The sequence below is a fragment of the Mesocricetus auratus genome, unplaced genomic scaffold, assembly GCF_017639785.1.
Source record: "Mesocricetus auratus isolate SY011 unplaced genomic scaffold, BCM_Maur_2.0 Super-Scaffold_100013, whole genome shotgun sequence".
Lineage (NCBI taxonomy): Eukaryota > Metazoa > Chordata > Mammalia > Rodentia > Cricetidae > Mesocricetus > Mesocricetus auratus.
The window spans coordinates 12074297-12088185 of NW_024429196.1; the positions used below are offsets into that span (position 1 = coordinate 12074297).

Consider the following 13889-nt stretch of genomic DNA (forward strand, 5'->3'; position numbering starts at 1 on the left):
GGTGGGTCAAAACCCAGAGACAGATATACAGATATCAGGGTTCAAACTGAAGATCAGAAAACCAAAGCAGCCAAGCCACTAAAGAGTTCTTACCTCTTCCAAGGCCAAGACCAAAGGTGCAATCGTGTCCTCTGATTGCATCTCCAAACTGCACTGCTCCTCAGACTGCCTAGACTGCAAACTGAATACATTGCACTCCTATCTCCACACACCTTACACTCTTCTCTAGTGCTGGGACTAAAGGCGTTTGCCACCACCTCCCAGCTTCTATGGCTAACTAGTGTGGCTGCTGGGATTAAACAGCTGCGCCACCACTTCTTGGCCTCTATGGCTGTGGCTAGCAATGCACTCTGATCTTCAGGCAAACTTTATTAAATCATAAACAAGATATCACCATAGGCATAATTTCCAGATTAAACTTGTTAGGTGGGCCTTCACTGAACTCCACTGACCAGGCAGGAGTCAGCAGTGGAGGATCTCAGTGGAGTTTGAGTGTTTAATGAGGTGACAAGAGGTGACTTAAACAGTTCATATAAAATTAACAGTGGTCTGACACACTCAAGATTTGTGGACTGCTTATGGAATACTGTATTAGATTCTTTTCTCATTGCTGTGACACAGTGCCTGGCAAGTGTCATTTAAGGAAGGAAGGAAGGATATGATTTGAAGCAACACAGTCCTGAGCGCTGGGAAAGCTCGCAGCAGGAGTGAGTTGTGGCTGGCCACATTGCAGTCACAGCAGGAGGTAGAGAGATGAATATTGGTGCTCACATCTCTTTTTCCTTCTACGGTTTCTGTTCTGTCCAGGGCCCCTGCCCATGGCATGTCATCACCCATATTCAGGGTGGGCCTCCCATCTTCAGCTAAACACCTATGAAAATCCCCTCACAGGATGGACAGAAACCCCTCAAGGTCAATCCAGTCAAGTTAATAATGAAGATTAGTCAGAACAAACACCAAGAGTCATCCTCAGTGCCCTATATACATTCAATGTAACCAAAATAGAAACTTTATGAGGAAAGTTGCTGGTGTAAAACTGAGACAAAATCAAAGAGGTTTGGTGACATTTGTGGGGTATCCCAGAGGGGCAGTGATGGGGTTCCACCTTAATCCCAGATAATTCCATTGCAGAACCTGCATTCTTATTACTCCTGAGATGCTTGCCCTCATATCAGAAGTGTGGGAAATTCTTCCTGGGCACAGAGGATAATAGCAGGATTGCATGTCCCTTCTATTTGAGAGTCCTTATATCTCACAATTCATGAAAGCATAATTTGCTGTTGGGGAGACAGCAGGGTAGAGAAATAGATTAAATAACATTTGGGCTCTACAGCAGTAAAGGTTAAAGGCTACACGGGGCTTTCTTATTTGTCTTTTTTTCATTTTTTCTACTTATGTGAGATGTTTTATGATAACTTTAATTGATTGCTTCTATTTGGAGAAGAAACTAGAGTTTGTGCAATGGTATCATTCAGATCTGGCAGGAGAGGGCGATAGCAGAAATAAGACCAAAAAGACAAGAAAGTCATTAAAAATGACCTCTGCCACATGGCAGAGTGCGAAGTGATCATGCCCAGCCTGGATATGTCCACATTTACACATTTATTTGGGTTTAGAGAGAAAACACAGGTAAAATACTTTGATCATACACAAGTTTATATTTGGTAGGAAGAACAGGTTGCCACATGTCTGTATGTTTTATTTTTATTCTGTCTTTAGTAATGGAGAGGTGCTGGGGAAATATTGACATTATTCAGAAACACCATTTGGTAACAAGATCTTGGCACACTCAACTAATTAATACACAGTGTTTGCATTTAGCACTTGAAACAGAAAAGCACGTGCAAGATGATACCTGATTTGATGGTTTTTGATTCTTTGTCCTGCTGCTATATTTACACCTGTGCTTCCTTTATCCATTTTCTGAGGAGCAGCACCTACTCCAAGTCCCCACAGAGTCAACACCTGCAGTATCAGCGGCTCCTGACACACTGTAATTGGTTTCTCTAGCCTCATAGATGAAACAGGGCTCCCTTTGCACTTTGTGTTCTATCACAGAATTCTCAAAACGATTTCTTAGGGTGGGGCTTAACTGAGGTTATATTCTCTATTAGAGCTGATGTACAAGGCATACAGCTTGGGACAGGATGAGAGGGTGAGGTGAGAACAGGAATAAATGCAAATATAGTTTTCATAGTCTCAATATAGCTACCACATAGAAGACACACTGATAATTGTGCAAGTTTTTACAGCAACACACGTTGATTTGCAACACCACACAATTCAATATAAAGTGCACAACCCCAATCTGAGGTGACAAGACCGTACTAACAATGTACTAAAGGACACACACACACACACACACACACACACACACACTTTTTTCTTTTCTCAAATCCTGTAACAGTACATGAGCTCTATACCATTTAGAGATCTCAGATAAACACACACTCTACTTTTTTCAAGTATTTTAAATAATAAATGAAATATTGCTATGTAAATAAAAAATGGCCATATCAATTCTGATTAAAGCTGAAACCAATGTTTTATAAATGAAAGATAAAAAAGGTCACAAATAAAGACCTTTGGCACTGGGAATTTGGACCAATGTTCAGTGCAGTCTCCCTCCATTATTCTTTCTTCCCATCTTCCTCCCCTCTCTGTCTCAAGTAGATGGCAGATCTAATTAGAGCACTGGCCTCCCTCTCTAGAATATAGTGGGAAGAGATTTCCATATCTAAGCAAGGCTCCAAGAAAACTTGAGGAAGAATCTGTAAAATAAGTAGATAGATTTAATTCCAGTGAATAGCATTTTGCTGGAATCTCATACATGGACACGACTACTTTTCAAAGTTTGCCATCTCATCAAACTAGAAGCCAGCATGTGCTACCAAGTCTGTTCCCTAAGAGCTAAGCTTTTCTGTCTATCAGGACACCAGGCCCCCTGCCTTCTCTAAGTGGACAGTAGGTTTGATAGATGAGAATCTCTTCCTATGAAATGAGATCTTGGGCCTGAGGCTCAAGATGCATGGACAGCTGCTGGCTTACTTTCCACAATCAGTTTCTAGAAAGGCCTGCTTGCCCATTACTGAGTACCTAAAATGGGAGGCTATTCCTTCATGCAACTCAGCTGCATAGGGAGTTTTCTCTTCAGTGCTCTGGGGAGTCCATTGACTTTCTAGACAGCAAAGGCCTGAAGCCACATTTATAGATAATCAGTATGTTTGTACACATGAAGATATATGACTGTTGAGGACAGGGCCTCCTTTCTATGTTCCTGGAGTCTTTCTGACTTTTGAAATATCCATCCACTTGGAGTATCTGCCATTTGTTTACAAAAGGTCATAGTTCTCCTACTAGCACTTAGGTCATATGTGACTCTAAAGTTATCATGGAGCTATGGATAAGCTCTCCATATAGTTGACAGAGAAAGAAGATTACTTTTAAAATAGTATTTTGAGTTTTAGTGATCTTTGCATATCCTGGTCACTGTGGGTCTTGACTGGAGGCAGATAAAAGATCTTAGGCTATCTTGAAACTGCTTGCATGAGGATCTCGTTTCAGAAAAGGAAAACATCCACATGAGATATTAATTCCTTCTTGAGGGTCTGGAGGTAGGGAGTCTAGCAGGAGAAACTTTAAAGTGTGGATGAAGAAGGAATTCAGACAAAAGAGTGGGCGTGACACAAATGATGTTTTCCCAGAAAGCAGCAGAATGGTATTTGGGATGAAGCCATTATTGTCACACAGAGGTCTCATCTCCCATGACTGGGTTTAATATTCTGAGCTCATCACAATTAAGGAATGTGCTACACTCCTCCTTGCGAGGACTGATTAGGTTTTACTTTTAGTTTTTTCTAATTAATCTACGTGATCTAATAAAAGAATATGGTATGAAAAGACATGTCAAGAACTAATATCAACCTTCTGTTCAAAGCAGGCTACAGGGGAAAGCAGGACTGACATGCTTGCCTGATCTAGGACCAAGCAGGGCTTATACAGTGGGTCTTCTAGGGCCAACTCGTGCAAAGCCTAAACAGGAAGAGAGTCTTAATTGTTGATTCAGTCAATTGTTTTTAGAAGTTTCTTTCTTTGTGTGTGTGTGTGTGTGTGTGTGTGTGTGTGTGTGTGTGTGTGTATGTGTTTGTTTTGAAATACTATCTTTAGGGATATCGTAAGCAATGATATATACTAACATAAGTTATTAAACTTTTAAAGAATTTTGTGTGTTTGTATGTTAAAATTACCTTGCTAAAGGTTTTATTGTGCCTCTATGAAAAGAAAGAGAAAAAGAGAGAAAGAAATAAAGAAATAAATCTGGCTTAGGTTTCATATCTGCCCCTGCAGTTTATATAACCCATATAAAATAAAATCTATATGCTGTTACAAAATAGGATTTCTTTTATATATATTTTTCTTTTTGTAAAATTATATGTATTTAAATACATTTGAAATGTTGCTATAGGTAAATTAGAAATTTTTTCTAATACTATGAAAAAGGCAAGAGTTTGTATTGTCAGCGTACATTTTATATTTACTTTGTCCTTTTCATGGCACCCCAGAGAACCTTTTATGATTCAGGGGTGATTTGGCACTATTCAGTACTCCTGCTCTGAAGTGAAAGTAAAGTTGGACTGGCATACGATATTAAAAGGGAAATATTTATAACAACTTTATACTTTCTCTTACTGATTAGAACATAGCCTTTTGTCACTAATTATTAGAGAGCTATTCTAAACTTAAGAAAGGATCTTTAAAAGGAGCGATGGATGTTTCTTTTCCTGTTTGTTAGTTTTGTTTTTTTTTTAAACTTTACTCTACTGTGACACCACAATATAGAAATAGTTTTACTTTGGAACAAACTACAAATACATTTACACAGTTGTGACAACTTAACTGTCTACCTAGAGGATTTAAACAGTTTGATGAGTGAGGTGATTACAAATCTTGTCCCAGGCGTTCGATTTCTTCGATGAGGAAGTCAATGTCTTGGTGAGTTGCTGCAGGATTTGAGATGACCATACGGAAGAAGTTGACCTTGTCTCCCAGGGGCTGGTAACTGACCATTGTGGTTCCATACTCCATCATTCTGGCTTTAATCACTGGTGCCACCTGTAGGAAAGACTACGTCAGCGCTATGGCTTTCTTTTCTGGACCTCCCTTAGGTTAGGAACCCCACAGCAAGTGATGATTTTGGTTTTGAACTAAATGGGACCACAGTTTTCTCTTAAAAGAATTTCTTCAAGTTTTCATGAGATAAGGAAATAAAAACAGCTCAAAACATTGAAAACCTTAAATATGATGAGTAAAGCACAGTAGGCTAGGAGGCGCTTGCCACCTTGATTGTTTAGTGGGAAAGGGAAGAATCTGGTCCTGGCCCAGGGCTAAATGGTTTAGAGAACTAGATAGGAGAGAGTTCAATCCAGAAAATTATGAAATCATTGTAAAGAAAGCATTGTTCATAGAATTATTATGAGGGATATGTCTTAGTGTCAAGTGATGGCTAAAGACCTCTGAGGGGCTGGAGAGATGGTTCAGTTGAGAGAGTGCACTCGCTTGAAAACATGAGGCCCTGTGTTGTCCTAGAACCTATGTAGCAAGACCAGGAGTGGTTGCATTGCCAGTAACACCAATGCTGTGGGGAGGAGACAGGCTGGCTCTGGAGTTCACTAGCCAGCCTAGCTGAGACGGTGAGCCTCAGGTTCAGCAAGAGACTATGTATCAAGAGAACAGGGCTGAGAGCAATAGAGGAACACACCCAGTGCCACCTCTGGCCACCCCAGGAGGGAATACCCCACTACCACACACAGACACACACACACAGACACACACACACACACACACACACACACACACACATACACACAGGTACAGATACCATACTTCTGACATCTTTCCTGTGATCCAAAATTTATCTAGTCTCTTTACATTCTCTTTTGAAATTGCTTTTACTTATGAGTATTTTTGAGGGAGAGGAAAGCCTTTAATTCTATGAAGAATTATCTAGGAGTAAAAAACTGGATCCACAAGACTTCATGTACAGAAGAATATCCCAGACAAAATCACAGCATTTCTGTTAGACTGTTCATTGTAGCTTCATGGGTTCTCTTTGCTGTTTCAAATTGAGTTCACACTCCCTAGCTTGGCACAAAGGCCTTTTGTTATCAGCTCCAAGGATTCATCTTCAACTGCTCACCAAAACGAACCTACAACTCTGACAAGAGCAATTTATTAAATATCCCTTGAACCATCTACATTTTCATTGATTCATGCCTTCATCAGTCTTACAGTGGCATGCTCTCCCAGTCCACAGCCTACATTCTCTGTAGGACTCCACATCATAAGCACTCTGCAGGATTTCCCCCACAATGCTGCAAGTGCTGCAAACCATTTCCCGCCTGTCATCTTTCTTCTTCTGAGTTGTAACCATATGGTCCTTACCTGTTAAATCTAACAATATCCTAATATTTTAATTGGCCTTCCACTGATGAACAGATACATCGTCTCTTTCTACCTTATCTGTTAGCTCCTGGAAGCTAGGCATAGTACCTTTTCTTTCCTTTGCTCTCTAGCACAGTGCAGGGAAGTGTAACAGGCCTTCTGAATTCTGATATGGCAATAGTATGTGAGGAACAGTTCTCTAAGACAAGATATACATTCCAGTTACTTCTTCTCAGATTCGTGATCTGCCCACATGCATTCACCGCTCGAGTTTGTAAATACAGCATCTGATCTTTGATGTTTATAACAAAGATACAGCCAGAAAGGAGTAGTCAGACTTGCTTTTAACTTCTGTGGGATGGACATGGTCAGAAATTCAGTTGTAAATGGGGACCATCCCTTGCATCACAGCAGGCCTTTTCATAATTAAAATATATGTTTGTGTCTTCCTAAGACACAAAATAGCATACAGTTATCATAGAAATGTATTTTCACTATAAGTTATAAAGCTTTTGTGTTTAAATCTTAGAAGTGCATGAAATAGGGAAATAGAACAGTCATCAAAGAGACATTCTGCAATGTTAAAATCTTGCCAAAAAGTCTCAATTGCAGACCTTACAAAGTCACCTCAAGTACTCAGCCAAATTACTTCTTTACTAATTTGTTGTTAAACCCATTTGTTGACCTTTTGAAAATCATCAGCTAGTAGAGGAATATAAAAGCTGATAAAAAGAGATGCAGGTAATGATGAAGACTTGCTGGGCATGGTGGTGCACACCTTTAATCCCAGCATTTGGGAGGCAGAGGCAGGCGGGTCTCTGGGTCTCTGTGACCTCTAGGCCAGCCAGGGCTACATAGTGAGCCACTGTCTCAAAACGGCAGGGACAAAACAACATAACAGAAGGAATAATTAGAAGAGAGGCTAGAGTTTAGCTCAGAGGTGGGACAGCAGCCAGGCATGCATGAAGTACTGACTTCCATCCCTAGAATAGCAACAGCAAAAAGGTTGATGATGAAGATGAAACCGAGGAACCAGAAGTAGGAGAGGTGGTACATGGAGCAGTCTGTCTGGGCAGCTGGAAATGCACCTACCAGATCCTCACCTTGACGTCCTCATGATGGGGAATGCTTGGATTAGTAATGGCCCCTTCTGTTATCTAGATATTTGTTCCCTACCAGTGAACCCTTGGGAACGGCCATGAGCCACCATTAAGTTTGGTAAATCCCAGAGCATCAGCCTGGGAATCCAGCATGGGACTGATCAAGACCCCCTGAATCTGGGTGTCAGTGAGGAGGCCTAGGTAATCTATTGAGCCTTGGACAGCAGATCAGTACCCATCCCAAGTATACACACGGTCTCTGGACTCCCATAGAACAATGTGAGGTGCACTCTCACCCTGAACTCTTGGGGAAGGGCCTAGGCCCTGCCCTATATGAAATGACAGACTATGGACACCCCCATGGAGGGCCTCACCCTCCCTGGGGGAATGAGGGGATAACGGGGGGGGGGGATGGGGGGGAGGGCACGGGAGGAGGGGAGGGAAAGGGAGAGGGACCTCGTACTGACTTGTGAAGCAACCTTGTTTCTTATCTAAATTTAAAATGGAAAATAAAAAAAATATTAATAAAAAAAAAGTTTGGTAAATGTTCCCTTTCCTTATGCATGAAAGTATGTGAAAAGCACTCACTGTAAACTGAACATTGTGTCCCCTTAAATTTCTATGTTGTCATCTTAATCCCCAATTAGGATGGGGCTCTTGGGAGGCTCTGCCTTATTAGTTTGTGCCTTTGTATGAGACCCCAGAGAGGTGTTTTTCTTTCCTTCTGCCAGAGTAGGGTACAGTGAAGACAGACGGTCACTGGGCTAGGAAGTGGAGTCTTAGCAGATGTACACTCTGCTGACTTCTTGACCTCGGGGTTCCCAGTCACCAGAACTGTGGAAAATCAATTCCTGTTGTCCATAAACCACCTAACCTGCAGTAGTTCATTATATTGCAAACCCCCTCATCTCAGTACTTTATCTCAGCAATTGGCTTTTGGGTGGGTTCTTGGCCTTGTCTTGTCCATAAGCTAACTTTGCTCTCTCTCCAACATGCAGGTGCACACATGGGAATATTCACACACATGTGCATTTGCAGTCATGTGAGAACATGTACCCTTATATACAATACACACTGACAAATTAAGAAAAAAAAGTCTACCACATCTGAGTTTTATTCTGCTCAGGAACTTGGTGCTGGATTGCTAAAGGGCAGATGTTAGTATCTAAAACCTTTCCTGAGGATTTTTCATCTACAGGACTCTATTCTCCCCTTTACATAGAGGGAATGAATTGCTCTAGAAGGTTAGTAAGGTACAGTGGGTGAGATTCTTAGCAGTGGGGAGTCCACGCCTGCCTAACCTGCTGCGTCTCCATCCTCCTCTAGCCTAGGGCAGCTAACCTTCTGAAGTTCAAGTATATGAATCATCCTAGTTTCCCATTTCTACAGCACCGTGATGGTATATACCAGAAAACACACTTCACCCATGTGTAGATGTTGGGAGAAGGTAGAGATTAAAGGTAAAAAAAAAGTATTTCCTGACCAAAGGAGACCTCGAAGCAATTTAGGCTCTGGAGTCAGAGTTACTGCGCAATTTCGGGAAAATTACATTTTCTCCCTGTCAATCAGTACTTGTCCACGTCAACTCACACATGCTGCTATGAAACTTTAAGTGACCTAAAACATGGTAAATGTTGAGCCTGGGGCACAATGCACACTGTAAATGGTAGCTGTTAATATTATTGCTCCTTCCCCTGGGTAGCCTTGACCTTGGCATCTCAAGAGCGCCTGCAGCAGCCTCTTTTTTTCCTTTCTATTTCTGATACTTGAAATGTCTTTTGTACTTGTAACTGAGTATCTGTTTCCTTTCAAAAACCAGAAACCTTTGAGGACAGTTCTTGGTGCTTTCTAAATGTCAGTGGAGATTATCACCCAATCAATAATTTTAAGACATCATAAACTCTTTCTCTCTAGAAAGAAGCAAATGGAATTGTGAAAAGTCAGGAAATGCAGACTTTGCACATCCTGACTCTGTGGGAGCCACAGAGGGTATTAGTCCAGGTAAAAGCTGGTACTCCCCATAAAGAGGTTTTTGTCATAAGGGAGACACATAGAGCAAAGGAACTCGCAGCACCCACCTTTGAGAGGCGGCTCATTCTCTCTTCATTGTCTTCCAGAACACGCAAACTGGGAGGCACAAACCAGAAGCACACATTTGTGTGCTGAGGCTACAAGGAAGAAAGTAGGATTCAGACTTGGTCCAAAATTCCAAGGATAATTTGGATGTACTTATTTTTCGGGTTCAGAAGATAATTGCTGTATTTAAATGGGCAGTTGCCTTTCACATTCTATAGAATTATTTGTGAGTCTGATCTTTATTCCAGCTCAAAGGAGCCATCACATCATCTATTGCTTCCCCTAGTAATGGTCCCACTTAGCTAGACAGCACAAACAGCAGGGGTGAAGAGTGGAACTGAAGACACTGGGATTCAACAATGGCGATTGTTGAAACGTGAGTACTTACTTTCCCATCAAACACCATTTCATAGCCTTCTCGGTTTTTGATGATATTGTATAAATACTCTGCCAGCTCCAAACACTTATCAATATGTGCTTCAAAGCCAGTAGTCCCCTACGATAGGGAAGAAGGAAAAGCATTAGGCAGACCCGGTGTGTGGGTAGCTATTAGCTGGAAATGGAGTGGCATGAGTCCTGGAGGCTTCTCTGCTGAAAGCTCCCATTTAATGCCCCCCAGGTGCATTTGTTCCTTTTCATTACTAGGGCCCACAGCTGACTCCTTTTGTTTCCAGGGCTTAATTCCCCAGGCAATTATTTTGATTACTCAAGGGGAAAATTTGCCTCTGCAGCTCATAGATGCAATCATGGAAGTCATTAATAACAGAAGGGCAGGGCTAGTCTTTTCCTGTAGAAAAGAAGCCTTGTCAGGGACGCCCCCACATGCCTGCTTGGCCTCCACTCATGTTGTAAATTATCCATCCCCAAACTCCCTAAATGGCTCAGTAAGAACAAACAGACACTCACTGAATGTCAGTTGATCAAACAAATGAGTCTTGGGAAGCCTGTCATTTTGCCTAGCTTTTTGGTGCTGTCCTTTGTAATGATGCATGACTCATATGTCAGCTGGGTGAATATGCCATTGAAGCCTTCTACTTCACAGCTCTGGGAACCTTGGGTCTGGACTTAAGAAACACAGTACAACATCCTTGGACTGGAGCTATTTAACCAATGTCTAGGCACACTAAGCAACTGATTCCTAAAATACTTTTCCTTCTTTAGTGCCTGTATTTGACAAGTGCAAATGGAAATCCCAGAAAAGCGTTTGATGCTCTTGGTACTGGTATACTACCTAACTCAGCATGGGAAATGGAGGAAACAACTCTAATGATAGTGGAGATGGAGATAAGATGGGTATGTTTTCCTCTTTTATTCAAAGGGAAGACCCAACATAGCCCATGTTAAGCATGTTTCGGGTCCTAATTCCTGGTGGGGGGGAATGAAAGAAATATCAAACAGCAAGAGTAGGTCAACCTCTGACAGGAAAGTGAAGAAACCAGTTTTTCCCAGCCTTGGAATAAAAGACCTGAGAGAGACGTGAGAAAGGGAAGGTCATCAGCTGCATTACTCAAGAGTGCCCCTCCTCCCCGATTTGTTACGCAAAGCTTCGAATGTCTGGATATCTAAATGGAAAAATTTTCCATTTGGCTTCCAACTTCAAGCTTCATTTTTTTTCAAGATGAAATGATAAAGAGTTATCAAAATAATAAGTGCAGTTCTAGACCACAAGTGAGGATAATAATCCCATCTGAAGCTCCCTAGCCATGCCTGTCATGGCAGTCAACCTTTCCCTGCAAGAACAACCGGAGCGAACGTGACTGTGATGATTACATGGTTGTGAGACAAGATCCTACTCTGAAGACAGGCCGATCTCAAGCCCACACCAATCCTCCTGCCTTAGCTTACTGAGTGCATAGTGATCTTTCTTTCGTGTAAATTGAGAGTCCAGTCAAAATTAAACTAAGTGGGTCACAAAGCAAAGCCAAAAAGTCCCCCCAAAGATTTGAAGGTGGGATTTGGACTTGGGTTTTGGGGGGTGGGAGGAATAAGAAAGGGTGGAGGGACGTGTGTGACTAGGATGCATTGCATTGCATATATGCGTGAAATGGTTAACGAATAAACTAATAAAAATATAACCTTTGACCTTTGCAGCCTCCTTACATTTAATATGTCTGCCTCCAGAAGGCTAAGAAGAGACCCAGCCTGTACTGTTCCAACAGCTCTAGGAAGTACTTCACCTGTAGAAGAAGGATCACCTCTAGGTAAATTTTGAGTACCCAGAACCCCACACAAAGGACTGGACACTTGTAGAGTTTTAAAAAGTGTTTTCTCACTAGGAGTTATCCCTTGAAGTATCCAAAATAAGCAATCATGGTGGCATTTTTCATTCCTGTTTCCGTCTATAAACACACTGATCTGCCCTGGTGATTGATCATCAAGATGGATCATCAGTGAAAATGAAGAGGAGGGCACGAAATAAACCAAATAACAATGAGGGTGACAATGGTAAGAGGTGCTTTGTAAAACCCAGGCTGCTCTGCCAAATGCATCAAAACTGGTTTTTGAGTCAAGAGCTTGAGAGGAGACAAAGGAGGGGTCTCACTGTGCTCTTGCCCATGGAGAATGTGGGTATGCAGAAGTAGGATCAAAGAGAATTTCCATCCAGCAATGACCTTTTGCAACCTGTCTCATAGGCGCTCTTTTCTTTAGCTGCCCTTCAGCAGGCCTGTGCTCACCTTTGCTCTCCACATGAGCCATAGTTTAAAGACATCAACGTGGCGTCCACACTGCAAGGCCTTGTCTCCAGTGTCGTAGGACAGGTCATAGTGCTTGTCTTGCTGAAAAAGGTAGGAAGCATGCATCTGGTTGCAGCTCTGCATCAGTCCCTGCAAAAGCAAAGAGGACATTCAGGTCACCCTCCTCACTCTGTGCTAGCATTGCATTGTGGGGGCAGTTGTTAAGAAAGAAGAGCCACAGACACAAATGCTTTTGTATCTCATGGAAAAGAAAACAGTAAGAATTAAATAGAAAACTACTGGACAAGATTGTCCAGGCAAACACCACAGGCTGATTCTGTGGGATGAAGGCTCGGGGTGGAATGCTACCAGAGGTTTACAGGGACACAGTTACATTTTTGTTTTCCTCTTAGGAGATGACATTTATAAAAATGTGTAGATATGGAAGATTCACATGATGCTCGTTTTCTAGGAGATCGTCTTAATCTAATTTTGTTGTAATTCAAATATTTCAGAAACCCAACACTTGGGAGCCTGACATAGGAGGATTGCTGCAAGTTTGTGGTTATCTTGGTCTACATAGTGAGTTCCAGACCAGTCAGGCCTGTATACCAAGACTGCCCTTTTAAAAAGGAAGAAGGAGAAAGAGAAAAAGGAAGTAGGGGAGAGGCTTCAGAAAATTTGTATTCTTTGATTTTTAAGATTTACGTGTGTGGACACTTTGCCTGCATGTATGTCTACCATGTGTCTGTAGTGCCCCCAAGGGGGACAGAAAAGGGTGTTACACCCTTGGAACTGGAGGTGCAAATGGTTGCCAGCTGCCATGTGGGTGCTGGGACTCAAACCTCTGAAGGATTAGCCAGTGCTCATAACTTTTGAGCCATCTCTCCAGTCCCAACTTTCTGGTTCTTAAAATAACATTACTGTTCGTCTAGAACATTCACTCATCTGTAATTATTAGAGTCTGAGCTATTTGATAGCTCATTGCACATATTTTTATAAATTGGAATGTTAAAAAAAGTTCAAAGACACTGCAATTATGAGTTGAACCTGAACAAGCAGACTTTGCCATCTCCTGTTCCTCTCGCAAGGGTCAGGCTTGAAGACTGCATTTTCACATTCAGTTGCTTATGACAAAGGAGATTTTCCTGCAGTGACCATGAATCTGCCCAAGCACCATACTCCTAATATAGAAATAGGCAGTGAAGCAATTGTTCCGAAGAACGGTGAATGACTCATGCTTCTGGCTACAATAGCATTGCCAGTCTTCTGGAAACCCCACCATGATTCAATTTATCACTTTCACCCAAGGCTCCTGAGTCTCCTGTCAGCTGCTGTGCAATTGTGATTTTATAAATGCTTTGGCATTTGCTTTTCTTTCTCTTGTGACTCATGACAAGAGAAGAAAAGACCAAAATGTGATCACTGAGTTGAAGTAGAAGTGAGAACCTTAAAAAAAAAAGTTATCCAAAGTAAAACGCAGAGCAATGCAGATAGGGAGCTTGGTGGACAATAGAACTGATTCCATCTTTAGCTTGGGCTTCATATTACATGGACTCCATAGTTATCTTTGAAAATAAGAAAAAATATGATGTGT

General features: G+C 41.7%; 1 protein-coding gene and 1 long non-coding RNA gene across 2 annotated transcripts in view; one reads left to right on the forward strand and one right to left on the reverse strand.

Annotated features, from left to right (window-relative positions):
- Positions 1-1583: 1583 nt before the first annotated feature.
- Gad2 (glutamate decarboxylase 2) overlaps positions 1584-13889 on the reverse strand; it is a 66457-nt gene continuing 54151 nt past the window's right edge. Inside the window, exons 13-16 of the mRNA XM_005082688.4 lie at positions 12293-12442; positions 10006-10113; positions 9620-9709; positions 1584-5112 (exon numbers count right to left, since the gene is read on the reverse strand). Coding sequence (XP_005082745.1) covers positions 4939-5112; positions 9620-9709; positions 10006-10113; positions 12293-12442 — 522 coding nt within the window. The 3' untranslated portion in view covers positions 1584-4938. The remainder of the gene's footprint in view (positions 5113-9619; positions 9710-10005; positions 10114-12292; positions 12443-13889) is intronic.
- LOC121143497 lies at positions 9379-11805 on the forward strand. The gene is made up of 3 exons (XR_005880708.1): positions 9379-9993; positions 10779-10910; positions 11709-11805. It is a non-coding gene; the product is annotated as an uncharacterized LOC121143497 (long non-coding RNA).